This window comes from Gigantopelta aegis, chromosome 3, assembly GCF_016097555.1.
Source record: "Gigantopelta aegis isolate Gae_Host chromosome 3, Gae_host_genome, whole genome shotgun sequence".
Classification (NCBI taxonomy): Eukaryota; Metazoa; Mollusca; class Gastropoda; order Neomphalida; family Peltospiridae; genus Gigantopelta; species Gigantopelta aegis.
In genome coordinates this window covers 24,085,217-24,101,276 of record NC_054701.1, presented here as the reverse complement: position 1 = coordinate 24,101,276, position 16,060 = coordinate 24,085,217, and the positions used below count along the sequence as shown (strand labels likewise).

The 16,060-nt window shown below is 36.3% G+C and overlaps 1 protein-coding gene across 1 annotated transcript in view; it reads left to right on the top strand.

The window, feature by feature from the left end:
• The window catches only part of LOC121367729 (LIM/homeobox protein Lhx1-like), a 70,520-nt gene that overhangs the window by 17,844 nt on the left and 36,616 nt on the right, over positions 1-16,060 (top strand). The window contains exon 3 of the mRNA XM_041492069.1: positions 12,155-12,777. Within this exon, the coding sequence (XP_041348003.1) occupies positions 12,155-12,777 (623 nt within the window). The remainder of the gene's footprint in view (positions 1-12,154; positions 12,778-16,060) is intronic.

Genomic DNA, 16,060 nt, shown 5'->3' with positions numbered 1-16,060 from the left:
ATTAATCATATCGGCGTTCAGCGGGGTTTAATGAGGACAGCAGTGTACGGCGTTTGCGTGTCCTCGTCAAACTATAAAAAGTCTTTGGAATAAAATCTCTAAAATGGTGACCACAGCACGTGCGTACAAGAATTGTTATCAGCGTTCGCTTGCTTTAATGAAGATAGTTGTTGACGACGATTTCGTGTCCTCGTCATCCAAATTAAAATGTCTTTAGAATAAAGATTGGTAAATTGGCGATGACCACAGCACGTGCTTACAGAACTTCTAAAACGACTATTCGAGCTTAAAGTTAGTCTAGATTCTGAAACCAACGCGTCAAGACTTGCAGAATGAACTTTGAGGATTCTGAAATTACTGAGTTTAGATTTAAAGTATGAACTTTGGTGATTTTGATACCATTTAGTCTAGACTTACCATATAAACCTTGGGGATTCTGATACTAATTAGTCTAGACTTGACGTATGAACTTTGAGGAATTTTGAAACGTCCTCGGAGTCAAGACTTAAAGTATGAACATTGGGGATTCTGATACCTCTGAATCTAGACTTAAAGTATGAAGTTTGGAACTAGAGCTAAGTTTTTGTTTGTGCTGTTGGTTAAGGGTTATCTTTTTAAAATAGGGTTTTTTCTTCTTTTGTTTTTAAGCATGATGTTGACTAGTTATACTTCAGCCACTAAAGCTATTAGGTCCAATGTGTTTCTTATCTTTCTCGTTTAATATTGAAGCAAGGTCTGATTATGTATTATTATCTATATAATGTAAGTCGTTACTTTATAAAATAATCAGTTAAACACTCCTATTCCGTTCCTATAACTAACAGATAAAATACAACAGATTTATAACGATTATTCAATATAATTAAACAACATGACAACGATATGTATATCCATAAATAGCATGCCATTTAGTTTTAAAAATAGAAACTTCATGCTGAGCGCATTACATCTATATGGCCTATTAACGGTTCTACTATACCACCTTTCCCCATCCATTTTTAACCACTATAATCATGGTTGGTGGAATAATATGCCTGACTTTGGTGCAAGTCTGCATAACAGCCATTATTATCGTATGGTTTGTTATTGTGGTATAATTTAATGAGTTTGCGGAAATCATGTTTGTTTTGCTGTCCTATGAGGAATTCATGTAAATTTTTCCAATACAGAGTCGGCCATATTATTTTCGTTTCTGCCGCTCGGGGATTTGGCGTGTTTTTGTTTCTCATGGATGCGTTCGCGGAGATATTTGTCTTGGAGACTTGAGGGGCGATTGTCCGCGTCACTCCGTTTTCGAGGAAATACGGGTCTCAACACAAAGCGCTTCTTCCTCTTTTTTTCGCCGACCATTTCCATCTGATGACGCAGTTTTCGTTATTCCCGATACGGGGTAGGAAAGCAGTGTCGCGCAAAAGCGCGATCGCTATCACGTTTCCTCGTGGCACGTGGACAGCTGCTGGCGCATGCACAATAGCGCGCACGGCCAGCGTTCTGCGGACAAAGTTCCCTCCATCCCTCTCCCTGACTCATCCCACTATTGTGCGATCGTGGATTTAGTGGAAAGATAAACTCTTGTCGGAAGGGAACCAAACGAGATCAAAATGATGGACGGCTTTTCTCAACACAAAAGCGTCATCAATTCACTTGCAAAGCGATTGCCGTGTTAGCAAACATGACTCCCGCAATTCCCGCTTTGTGACGTCACAAACCAAACATGCATATATTTAACCCAAAAGAAGAAGTGGAAAAAAAAAAAGGACAAGTGACGAACCCGTGTGTAGATTTATTCCATTTAGATCCCTCCCTTCATCCGCGCTCTCCATTACTCAAGTTAAATATTTACCTTTCATCCAAAGCTCTTTAAATTAGTTTCGTATCCAAGCAAAAACCTTCAAAGAATAGGTCTAACCTATAGACCAATAACCAAAACTCTTTCTTATAAAATAAATATCATCTAATGTATAAAAATAAACTACGTTTTATCAATAATTGCTAACAGTAATACAGTAGGTGTTTGGGTTTGTTGTTGTTTTTTAGCTCAGTTTCAAGTTTTATTTGTATAATTATATTTGTGGTTTGAAAACTATTTTTGAAACTTATTGGTCTTTAATAACAAAACTACTGAAACATCTGATTTTTATTTCATTCCTGTCCTGGACGGAGGAGCCGGCACTTGTACTCATGACAGGCGTGCGCTACAACAGCTTTCTCTGAATGTGCATGTTAATCCCCATACCATACCATGTGATACCATACCATACCATACCATACCATACCATATCATCTGATTTCCATTAATATTTCACTAAAAGGTTTATAAATATGAATTTATTTACGTATAATTTTTACAGGATAAAATACTCATTAAACGTGTATCTTGATTCTTTAAACATAATACATATAAAACATCATAACCATTTTTGGAATATGCCGTTACTCGTCTTTTCCCCCTCAGCATTTAACAGCTTCTCGCTGTTTGTGCCGCTTTATTCAATTACTTGCCCAATCCTATGACATTTGGCTAGACGGTTTGCTGCTTATTTAATTGTGGAGAACTCCCGAGGACAACTCCTCTCGCCTCATCTCGGAGGACTCGTTCTTTAGTCGATAACAAGAGCAATTCTTTGAACCTGCCCCTAGGGGGTTCCACCTACGAAGATGGCGCTCCAGCCAAATTTTCTAACGAAATCTGTGTAAGATTCCCGAGGCGAGTAGCCCCAAGCCTTGTTATCTTGTCCCATCTGCTGCCGAAAATTAAATAGCGTTTGTTCTCTCGTCTGAACGCAACCTTAAAGTTAACTACAGTGAAGCGAAAACGAAATGGTGAAGGCTCGCGGAAGCGTGATGTGAAATAGGTGAAATATTATAACATTTCCATGCAGCAGAAAACGGACCAATGTAGCAGAAAGAAATTCTAACAAATGGGAGAAATGTTATATATATTTTTTATAGCTGAAAAAAAAACCCCAAGAAAAAAGAAACATTAATTATTCTGAACTGGAAATACATTTTAAATTCCACATTTACTGATGCATTATGAGATGAATTAAAAAAATATTAATATAGCTGAAAATATATTGTTTTAATATAGCTGAAAAATAAAGTAGCATAAACTATCATTGACAAAAAAACATATTTAACATCCTACATTTCTTGGAGGGGGGGGGGGGTGTTCATCTGTTTTACAAAATAAATTATATATATATATATATATATATATATATATATATATATATATATGGATTCTGTTTTATGCAGAGATGCAAATTTTGGTTTATTTACGGTTTTGTAATTTTGATTTCTTGTAAACAGATTTTTAGTGAAGAAGATCATTACGGTATCAAATAGTATGAATAACTTGTGCTCAGTTCTTCAATAAGTATTTTTGATCAATAAAAAAGACATTGTATTTTAATATTTTAATATTTGAAAACAAAATGTGGGAATAAAATACACACAAACTACAAACGTGCACGGTTTACATGTATAATATTAATTGTTCGGTATAATTTTTATAAAGTTCAATGCACACTGACTTTCGAGGTGCCATTTTCTCTCCTCAATTTCAATGTTTCTGTACTTCTGAAACAAAAGTATATGTAGTTTTTAACTGAATTTTGTTTTGGGATTTATTTTTAATTGCTTGGGGAAATTGTGTTGAAATTTAAATACTATTTCTACGAATACTACACAGCATGTTTTAAACTATGAATTTATTTGCATGCATTTTTACATTAAATAAAATTTAGCTTGAGGGGTTGTGCGTGTGTGTGTGTGTGTGTGTGTGTGCGTGCGTGTGTGTGTGTGTGTGTATGTGCGTGCGTGTGCGTGTGTGTGTGTGCGTGTGTGTGCGTGTGCGTGTGCGTGTGTGCGTGTGTGTGTGTGTGTGTGTGTGTTGATGGCAGTTCCAAGCACTTATCGTGAGATGTGTTTACCTCTGGTCTGGACAGCAAAACCCCTTAAGTGACCAGTCAGAGCAAATCAGTGTTTAACATGCAAGTGCTTTTCTTGGAAACCTGTCGACAAGATCGCCGCAAGGCGCTCGCAAGACGCGTTCCCGGGACGTAAACATGATAATTTGTGACTAATTTGTCAAATCACGACCAACCATAACTCGATTTGGATGTGATACGCTCTCAATTCTCCCGGAATTGAACACCTTGGGGATGCGTAATCTCATTTCGGAATAACAGACATTTTAGTCTCCGCTCGCGACCAGTAAATAGCCTGACGGGAAATTTGCTGTAAAACAAGGGAGGGAAATTTAGGACGTTTTATAGAAAGCTGGTAAGCCAATTTCGGGCAAGTTTGGCCTTTGATCTCTATTAAATATCTCAGCGCCTGCAATTTGTTTTTATAAAACTGTTCTGTGCTGTTTTGCAAGGGGATGCTCACATCATTGTTTCCGTCAGTGATTTAATTTTGCCTCAGTTCAGAGAAAGTGTGCGTATGTCAACGACTGACGCTTGGAATATTTAAAACACTTTTAGGTTTTTGTTATTTCACCAAAATAAAACCCCTGCTGAATTACTAGCAGAAATATGTATCCAAGCAATATAAACCTACTGACAGTCACACACCAAATATTATATATATATATATATATATATATATATATATATATATATATATATATATATATATATATATATATATATATAGATATATATATATACATTTACATATACATGTAAGTGCAATAAAAAAAATAACTGAAAAACTAAATAGTAAAGTGTCATGTACAATTGATGTGTAAATAAAAATTGGTGTAAAGTATCATGTACAATTAATATGTAAATAAAATGTGGTAGGTTATATATTTTATTTTATTATAATTTTTTTTTATTATTTATTAGACATTGAGAAGTTGTGTTGAATTTTTGTGACTAAATAAAAAATAACTAATATAAAATGTTAAAGTAAACAAATCACATATTACACTTTAAAAAAAAAAATCATTATATATTTGTTATTATCGTTAAAAGTAACTATATTCATACTAAACTTTTGTTAATATATTTAGTTTTATTCATAGTATTGTTACTGTTTTTATTTTATTACTCGTATCGCCTGCACGTGCCGGCTAACGTGTTGTGACAGAAATGGATTTTCAATTTGTCTCGCCCAGCCCACAGATGTAAGAGATAAAAGTTGAGTTCAATACAACAATAGTAAAGTGAAAGTTTTTCGATGCTGATTCGGATTAAATCCTTGTTTCTGACAGTGCTCGCTATCAGTGGCCGATATAGATTGCTACAGATGGGTCCACACGATCGATTCCGCCTGGGATTAATGGCGCCAGTTTGTGCGTGGTAAAGTCCCGCTTCAGTGGCCACAAATAATATTTCATAAAATGTGCAGTGATATACGAACTTTCTCGGACCACTTGTTAGAGTTTTTTTGTTTTTTTTCTATCTTGTCATAATCTCTATGTCATAAAGTAACTCTTTTTTCTTTTTCTGTTTTTTCTTCTGGTTTTTTTCTGTCTGCAGTAGCCTATATATTTCTTCTGATGTTATTTTAAGTCAAAGGGTATGTACATGAAAACAAATATATAAACAAAGATAAATGACCTCATTTTTACGGGATATATTTAAAATATTTAAAACTTAAACGAAGAAGAAGTAGTTTTTTTTTGTTTAACGACACCACTAGAGCACATTAATTTATTAATCATCGGCTATTGGATGTCAAACATATGGTAATTTTGACAGACATAGAGATGAAACCCGCTACATTTTTTCATTAGTAGCAAGGGATCTTTTATATGTACCATCCCACAGACAGGACAGCAGATACCACGGCCTGTGATATACCAGTCGTGGAAAGTTAAATAATATTTGATCCACGTGTAAACCGTGATTTCTTATTAAATGTATGGTATTTTATTTCCATTCATAACATAATTATGGTAGTACGTGTAATTATTAATATATTCTGTCTTCTCTGTTAATATTAGTTATGGTAGTACATGTAATTATTAATATATTCTGTCTTTTCTGTTAATATTAGTTATGGTTATACATGTTGTTACATTGTTAATAATAATTTTGATAGTGTATTAATTTTATTACAGTTTTTGTCTGAATATTAATTAATAGTATATTCTGCATTTTTGTTGTTAATGCAAATTATAGCAATATGAATGTCATCTGAATGTCTTGTTTATTACAGTAATCTGTTAATATGATTTCTCGCTCCAGCCAGTGTACCACGACTGGTACATCAAAGGCGTGGTATGTGCTATCCTGTCTATGGGATGGTGCATATAAAAGACCCCTTGCTGCTAATCGAAAAAATGAGTAGTCCATGAAGTGGCGACTGCGGGTTTTCTCTCTCAATATATGTGTGGTCCTTAACCATATGTCTGATGCCATATAACCGTAAATAAAATGTGTTGAGTGCGTCGTTAAATAAAACATTTCTTTCTTTTTCTGTTAATATGGTTTATCTCGCAATATAGTGTTTTTTCTATTATTATCTTTTCATAGAAGTTCACTTGTTTTTAAATCAAACTAATTTATTTTTAGTAATAAATTGGATTAACGTAATAAATTGTGTTGCACTGTAAATTTATTTAATGTGTTTTTAAAACATATAAATCCCCACGCTAATCCATTTATTTATTGACTACGTAGAAGTGTAATGAGGTTTTGTATTGTACATGCAGTAGTAGTTATTTGATCATGCATCTTTTTATCATTTTACGTGATCTGAGTTCATATAAAGTTTTGCTCTGTTTCGTTCTGAACATTGCACAAAAACAAATCATGATGTACTTTTAAGAACAATACATTTGAACAGCACGTGTTTTTCCCCCCGATATGTGTCCATTTGAATGTGTCATGGATTAATTACTAAGCCGATAATTGCCAGTAATATCGCTGATAAAATCTTCATATTACTTATGGTTAGAAACACTACAGGGATGCTATTTAAAAAAGAAAAGAAAAAAAACATTAACAAAATCGTCACACACGAGTACCTCTAACAATATACCAACGTGACCAAATATGAATTAACAGTCTCGTTATAGCGTATAGTATAGCAATAGTACCCAACCCCCGAGGGCACTTTTCATTTCGTGAAATTTACCGGGGAAAATGACAAAGCAATTGACATGGGAAACAATTGAGAAATTGACAAATGCGAATGATATCGCACGACGCGTGTCCGTCAATTTCATAATCATACCATTTATATTTATACGTCACGGCAGATGTGTGTTTCCAATGATATCAGTGATACAGTTTATCTTTTAATTAACACGTCTCAATAGTTAAAGCAAAATTGTAATATTGTTAATCAGACCCATACAGACCCGAGGCCCAGAAAAAACGGGCGTGCATGTAATTCTCTAACAATCTGTCGTGATCCACCTTTTGTTTGATTTTTGTTGTTGTGGTATTGACAATATTTAATACACTTAAATTTCGATTATTCTAAATGTGGTTTTGTAAGTTTATAAATATTATTTCTAATAAATAAAGTACGTTTTGTGAGAATAAAAAAAAAATTAATTAAGAAATTCGGTAAGTTTATAAATATTATTTCTAATAAATAAAGTACGTTTTGTGAGAATAAAAAAAAAATTAATTAAGAAATTCGATTACATCTGGGGTTGAAGTTACAATGGGGTTACAGAGCACAGCCGTGTTAAGCGTATATATTAGTTTTTCAGGGGAGGACTCCTCTGCTTCTTGCACCAAAAAAAAGAAAGCTTTCACACCAATGGTTCAATACCCCTAACATTAGTCCGATACCCCTAACATTAAAACAAAATCTGTGAATATTTCCATCAAAAAGTTCTGTAATGAAATGTTCGTGATGTACTTTACAATAGTACTGATATTAGAGGGTTGGTTTTTTATGTGTTATTTCAGTAAATTTTATAAGTACTAAATCTGGTCTGTGCGTAACCTAAGATAACTAAGGATCAGTGGGGAAAAACACAGACAATAAAAAATTAAAAAAATAATTAAAAAAAAAAAAAAAAACCCACAGCAAACAAACAAAAACAAATATCAACAAAAATCACATACAACATACAATAATAATAGCATACGATCCTCTCTTGCTGTACAGAAAGGCCACTTTAAAACTATATACTTTAAAAAGCGTCCTTTACTGGGGGTTGGAACAAAGGTACCCTGCCCCCACCTCGTTAGGTACCGCATTGTACATCGCATAAAAAAAGGTATTATTTGTAAAATTAGAACATTCAAGAGAACGTTGGAAAAGTAAGTTAATCTTTACACAGCAATTATATAATTAGTATCCATAATGCCACGAATCCATTTCCACTCTTTTTTATATCTCACAATTTGTAAAAACTCGAGCTCGTTATCCCATTTCTACTTCTTCTGACCCGTTGCATTTTATTACTGGTCGTCGCCCCAATTTAAAATCCAAACAAGTCGTAAAATTAGCCCAAACAGGCGAAATTGCCGCGAAGCACACCTTTTGTCAAAACTGAACTCCCTCCTTCTTTTGTGTTGGAAAATCTGTTCTTATCGTTCGAGACAGATAATTTGTTGAGGTTTGCAAACCAATAATGAGCCTAAACGCTGCTTTTATCCGTAATTATACCCTTATTTAGAAATGGGTTGCTACCTGGTTTATACCCGCCGTGAATTGAAATAAATCACCCGAACAGAGTTACTTTCTTTTCTCGTTTTTCGGGCCCGAGTCCACTAAACAATAATTTGATGCCGGAAGCTTTCCATTATAAAAGAAAAATGGTGGAGAGAAAGTGTTAACCTAGAACTAAATATCCACAAGTCGACAAACTGACGAATAACAGGACGGTAAAATAAAAGAAAGAAAGAAAAGAAAATCGATTTTAAACGAAATTTTGACTAACATACAATTTACCACATGTTAGCACATAACCTAGATATATTGTTTTTAATAACAAAATAAATGCTACTAAAGCATACAAAACATAAAATTATTACAGTGTGTGTGTGTGTGTGTGTGTGTATTTAACACACACACACACACACGCACGCGCACACACACACACACACACACATACCTCTCATCCAGTGTCTCACGGCTAAGGTTTTTTTTAAAATTTCTTTCGGCTTTTGATACAGTAGTCACTGGGCACTAGTTGAGATAGGAAAATAGGCAATTAGAGAATAGGTCCATAGAATGGATGCGATCCTTCCACCGAAGCAACCATGGCATCAACTGCTCCGATTCCAACCTGATATAAAATACCCTTTATAGACTAATGATTGATTGAAATATATTTTATTGGGGTTTTTTAAAAGAAAAAATGGATAAGGCACAAGTTACACAACTTACTAGGCCTTCTCCATACATACATGTTACGACAGTGATATATTTTTGCAATTTAAATATGAACATAAATAAATATTATTGAAAGAGAGAAAGAAAGACTAATGGTTCTGTTAGAAGATTGCTGATTCGTTATTAGTTTCATTGTGGGTATCTGTTACACTAAGAAAAGGGGAATGGTTTTTACAGAACATAAATTAGTATAAATTAGTCAACTGTAATGACCGACAAGAGAACACGACACCACTAGAGCTGTGATATAGTTAGCGCTACTGGTTACATAATTAGCGAGCTTATTTCTTACACGAACCGTTTACCGTGCCGGGAAACATAACGGAACTGTTTGTTTTTCTGTCCATCAAGGTAATGTTTTTATGCATTTCCAAATATTTGGTTTTATCCGCCGTCTATTTAGAATGTCGTCATGGTTTCCTCGTTACCTACGCTCTAAGCTGTTTTGCATGCATGCGCATTTAGCTAATATCTGGCAAATCGACCATGTCGTGCAACAAACTATATTTACGATCGCACTTGTGAGTGTATCTAATTCACATTCTGCTTGTAAAAAATCATCTTGTTTCGATTAGTCACATCTGTGTAAGTGAGCAGATTGTGTCAGCTATTCACTACCTCGATATCTCCATATACATTATAGTACAGGTTTTTCTGTTGAAGAAAAAAAAAAGTTGTTTGTTTTGATTAGTTTTTGTGTTTCGTGATATGTTTTCATTGGCGTCATGGTTCAGTTGCAGATATTTAATGTATATCAATTATTTTTAATATTTTACTTACTTACTTGTTTATTTATGTATTTTTTTAAACATATTTTTTATTATTTAATTTATTTGTAAATTAAACAACTGCAGATGCATTTTTCTTTTTATATTTTAATGGTGTGTTTTGCTGTTACATTTTCTCGTAAAACTTACAATTATATCAGATATAACATAAACTGTTCTGATTTATATGCTGCATTTAATTCAATACGTAATTTGAAATCTTTCACTATTTACCTATTTACCTAACTATTTAACTATTACCATTTTTGTATTGTTCTCTTTACATTTAAAATTTAAATTGTTTTTCATGTGCGTTACAATTAAACTATCTGTATTTATAATAATAATGGAAACACAAACCCATCTACGTTGAACATAGCAGCAGACTTTGTTTTGTCTGAGCGCACTACATTTTACTACGCATGAGTTCTTTAAAAGACAGCTGTGAAACGTTTACGGATTACTGCGTTCTGTTTATTCAAATAATAGTTCAGTTTGAAACTGGCGTTGCATTTATAATATTATATGCCCGATATATTTGCAAATATTTTTTTCATATTTCTTTTCATATATTCATGTTATGTTTGTATATACTGTACTAAGTCAAGAAAACTTATTAGTTAACGGTCTTTGGTATGTGTTTGGAAAACTGGTTATTTGATTAATAAGACCTTTATAAAGCGTCCACATAAGAAAAGATTAAAAATGTCCTCGTTAGTAAAGTTGGTTGCTTAATACAGATTCGTAGCCAGGCCCGTAACTAGCGGGGACCATATAACCCCTCCTCTTCCTTCAACAATACAAAAAATATGGGGGGTTTTGTGTGTGTGTTTTGTTTTGTTTTGTTTGTTTTTTTTTTTTGTTTTTTTTTTTGGACCGGCCTCGGTGGCGTCGTGGCAGGCCATCGGTCTACAGGCTGGTAGGTACTGGGTTCGGATCCCAGTCGAGGCATAGGATTTTTAATCCAGATACCGACTCCAAACCCTGAGTGAGTGCTCCGCAAGGCTCAATGGGTCGGTGTAAACCACTTGCACCGACCAGTGATCCATAACTGGTTCAACAAAGGCCATGGTTTGTGCTATCCTGCCTGTGGGAAGCGCAAATAAAAGATCCCTTGCTGCTAATCGGAAGAGTAGCCCATGTAGTGGCGACAGCGGGTTTCCTCTTAGAATCTGTGTGGTCCTTAACCATATGTCTGACGCCATATAACCGTAAATAAAATGTGTTGAGTGCGTCGTTAAATAAAACATTTCTTTCTTTCTTTGTTTTTTTGGGGGGTAATGTGGCCTTTTAGTCTGGCTAAGGAGGACACTATGTATTACTGATTATTTTTACTAGGTTGTTAATTACTGATTCTTTTTCACTAGTTTGTATATATAGTATTGATTCTTTTCACTAGATTACATCTTATTGATTCTTTTTACTAGAATGTAAATTACTGATTCTTTTTACTAGAATGTAAATTACTGATTCTTTTTACTAGGTTGTATATTACTGGTTCTTTTTTACTAGATTGTAAATTACCGATTCTTTTTTACTAGGTTGTGTATTACTGGTTCTTTTTTACTAGGTTGTATATTACTGATTTTTTTTCACTAGGTTGTGTATTACTGGTTCTTTTTTACTAGGTTGTATATTACCGATTCTTTTTTACTAGGTTGTATATTACTGATTCTTTTTCACTAGGATACTCAACAACAAAAGTTTAGCTAATGTTAAAAGAAATGGCATAACATTTATAAATTAACCTATTTTTATTAATTAGTATGTTTACCATTTACAAACAACATAAACTCATCAATCTTTGCCTTAACACAAAAGGAGGACCTGGTTTTTTTTAAAGTTTATTCAACCATGGCAAATTTAGACGTCATAAAAGATATTTGCCAAACTTTCGTTGTTGAGTATCACCTCTAGCTCTCCCCTTATTGATATATTGCCCTCCCCTACAACATATCAATAAAGGGAGGGTAAGAGATGACTTGAGCTGCAGCAATACAAACACATGTAAAGCCATTATATATATATAGTTAATTACCATTTTAACGTTGTTTTGTTTCTATCACCAGGTGGTTCTGACGGCGAAGACGACGGCGACTTGGACAGCGGCATCGACACTCAGGGCAACATCTCCGACAAGGAGCTCGGTCTGGACGGCGACAGCCGCGAGGGCAAGGAGAATGTCATGACCAGTATTACCAACAACAACAACACCAACTACATGAACAATAACAACAACAGCAACTTGAGCAACGGTGGCTCGAACCCTCTGTTGTCCCCTAGTATTAACAGCCCCGTTGGGATAAAAGACGAACCGGGTCTGCGACCGGACAGCTGTGGTCCGTTGGACGCGAGTCCGGGATCGGTGGACTCCAACGCTTCGCTCGGTTCGAATTTGGGACTAGAGGACATCTCGGAACCGAAAATGACCACGAAAAGCACGGATAGTACCGGAAGTGCAAGCCCCACGAGTCAAATAGGGGGCGTGAGCGGTAACGCCAATACTAAAGGTGACTCTGGGAACAGTGGGGGTAATACTCAAGTGGGGGCGAAACGAAGGGGTCCAAGAACAACAATAAAAGCCAAACAATTGGAAACGTTGAAGGCTGCATTCGCTGCCACACCCAAGCCCACGAGGCATATTCGTGAACAGTTAGCTCAAGAAACAGGACTCAACATGCGAGTAATACAGGTAAGGGTTTGTTGTTGTTAAGTGACAAGGGCCGCGGAACAGGTAGGGTGGGAAGGGGGTGCGGGAACCATAGCCACCCGACCATTCCGTTATTGTGCTCAGAAGGCTGATGGTTCCGTATTTAAACAACTGAAAATCAAAATTTTGTTTTGGGAGAATGCCTCAGACCTCAGAACACCCCCTCCCCCTAACAAAATCCAGCTCTTCGGACCGTCAGATTTCTCCTCCTCCATCAATCGGCTGCCCCCCCCCCCCCCCCCCCCCCCCCCCGCACATCTTCAAATACACTCCGCGGGCCCTGGGTGACATAGTAAAAATATGTTTATAAATACAATGTTTTTCTCCTATTTCCGAACAATACTTATTATTCTTTGTCTTCTGTGTAAACTTCAATGTGCAGCGCGTTTTCGGTCGCCTCGGGCCAAGTGTCTGTACGTATTCTGAAGCCAACGTTCCCCCATTGTTCCAGACTTTTGTTCGCCCAATTTTGGGTGTCTCACAGTATTCTACCCGTCTGTGCTACCCGTCGTGCCGGCCCCATACACGAAACTCAACGATATGGAAAAGTGTCACTGGGTTTTACGCCTCAGTTGGCTCGTCTTTTCCAGATTTTAAAGAGATACACTTCTTCTTGTTTGTAGAAGAAAAAAGCCCGATGATGTTCATATGCCAAAGCCTTTTTTATTTCATAGAATTGCCAGAGGGATTACTTTTGAGAGATATGTTCTTGCTGAATGCGAATTAGTCTATCGGTGGCACGTATACAGAAATATTCACTCGTTCAAATAATGACATTTTCAAAGAACATTGTAGAAGTCTGAATCGCCTTTGTAGTTGAAAGGGTATCAACCAGGCACGAACGTTCTATCGTTTATTTCATGCTAGCTATACGTATGTCTGGACACAAGATTCTTTTTAACGCATAAATACATTATGTTTTGTAATGTCCTTTCTTAGGGAACATGTCGCATTGTGCGAGTGGAGTGCCAGTCCTTTAACCGCTAGGACAAACCGGGCTCTTCAGTTGTATACGAGTCCTCTTTTTTTGATAGCTTTACAAGCCACTTGCTCTCTTTCAAACCTCCGCGTAGAAGAGCTTTACGGGGTTTTTTTTCTTTTCATAACTTCACTGCAGAAGAGTCGTTCTCCGAATCTTTTCAACCTCCCCAAGTCGAAGAGCCGACCGTGGATCTTAAAGCGGAAACCCCTTCAAATATATAAAGCAGTCTCTTTGAGTTTTTGCCCCTTCATCACCCCTAAGGCTGTATCTATTTTTTATATATAAAACTGAACATTCTTTTAACTATAGAGTTTTTTCCCCTTTTTTTCTTCTTCTTCTTCTTTTTTTTTCTCTCTCTGCATATAGAAGATCTGGTTTCGGGTTTCTGCAGACTTTACGGGAGATATGTCATAAAAATGTAGGATTCTGTACAGCAGACCATGGGGATATTGTAAAATCTTGGCTTCCTGCTTGGCTGGTCGGCGTCTTTCTCTCGTAGACCTGGCGAACTCATTAACCCAAGCTCGGGGATATCGTTTGATCTTCTGTCCTGTAAAATTCTTTCCAAATGTTGCATTACATTCTGCTTCGACCTAAAAATGTTTAATGGAGAGCGATCGACAGGGGGCTTGCCGTGCGGATTTTCGGGATTGTGTGTGTGTGTGTGTGTGTGTGTGTGTGTGTATGTGGTTCGACATAACTGATTCCCAGTATCTTTGTGCTCCAACAAAGACCGCACGGAATCTCAAGTTTTTATTATTAATAACAACTGGATCTTCCACGCGTAGAAGGAACATTTTGGTTTTCCGGTGTGTAAACATTTTCATGTGGCAATAAAACAGAGTAGTGTGTGGTATATTATGCTGGGCGGCGACACGTGTCGTTATGTGTCACAGCTATTAAATGCTAATGGAATGAAAGAGGCGGGTTTCTTCTTTGCTTCTCTAGCCCGAGTGTCTCAAGTACAGAATACTCGCTTGAGGTATGATGGGTCGTAGGATCGATCGCCTACGGTGGAATTGGTGGTGTTATCCCCGTCCTAAACAGTACCCCACGACGTTTGCATCACAGGCCGAGGTTTATGCCAGTCCTGTCTGGATATTCTTTGGAACAGACAACCTGTTATAAACAACACGGTCTTAGTAGATTGCTAGAGGCAATAGCTAATTAAAAAACAAAACAAACGGAAAAGACAGAAAAGAAAACGCTTTCTCTAGAAATCCGAATTGAATTATTTATTTTCGTGTCTTGTTAATTTTTTAAATCTTTGTCGATACGCTAATGTTTTTACAAGTTAACTCCATATGAACACAGCCGAACTTGCTCGGTAATAGTATTGGATTTGCAAATTTGTTGATAACGTGATTCATGCCAATTCTAGTTACGGTAGTACAATTTGCATGTCATACTTCAAAAAAAAAAAAAAAAAAAAAAAAAAAAAAGAGAGAGAGAGAAAGAGAGAAAAAGAAAGAAAATAGAAAGCATATTCTAAAAGTCAAGACATGGAATTGCACGCGCGCACGCGCGAGACTGAATTTTATAAATAACATTGGCCGAACGGAGAATGAGAATATTTCCGTGTCTGCGCACACGCGTTGTTTGAACGGCTAGTGAGATTGTTTAATTTCGGCGCGCTGGGCGTGATATCGAAAGCGAAAATGTGATATTTTCCTCGAGTTTAAGGAAATGAGGGAAATGTGCGTCTATTTATGAACTGTCCTATATGTATGCTCATCATTTCCCATAGAGTCGGCCGGAGGAAACATAAACATGCTTTTCGCGGCCGTTCGCCGCTCGGTAACTGCACAGAAGACACGTACGGCCATGTGATCGAAAAGCGTGCTACGAAAACCGCCATCTCGGATCTCTCGCCAATATGATTGAAAGAAAAACGAGCGTCACTCGCGATATCCACTTTATTTGCCTTAATTACTGTCAAACATTTTCAGCAAGCAAAGCTAACGGGTCGCTCGCGCCAAGCAGCACGTGGCAGATACTGCTGGATCCTTATATCTAGTTAATTGCGACGATTAATCATTATCTGTTGGGGAGTCGGGACTATTAAGCACCGAAATTGGCCCACATTTCGAGGGGGTTAAGTGCTTTCTGTTTGTGGACGCATTCCTCTTTTTTCTATTATGTTGCTTGTAATAGGAGAGAGGCTGTTGTACCAGAAAATAAATAATCACGCTTTCTTGCCATTCTATTGGAAAATCTACTTGTGATGCGGTTTCTTCGTGTCGTTGTTATTGTACACCAATAACAATGGTTATGTAAACTGTA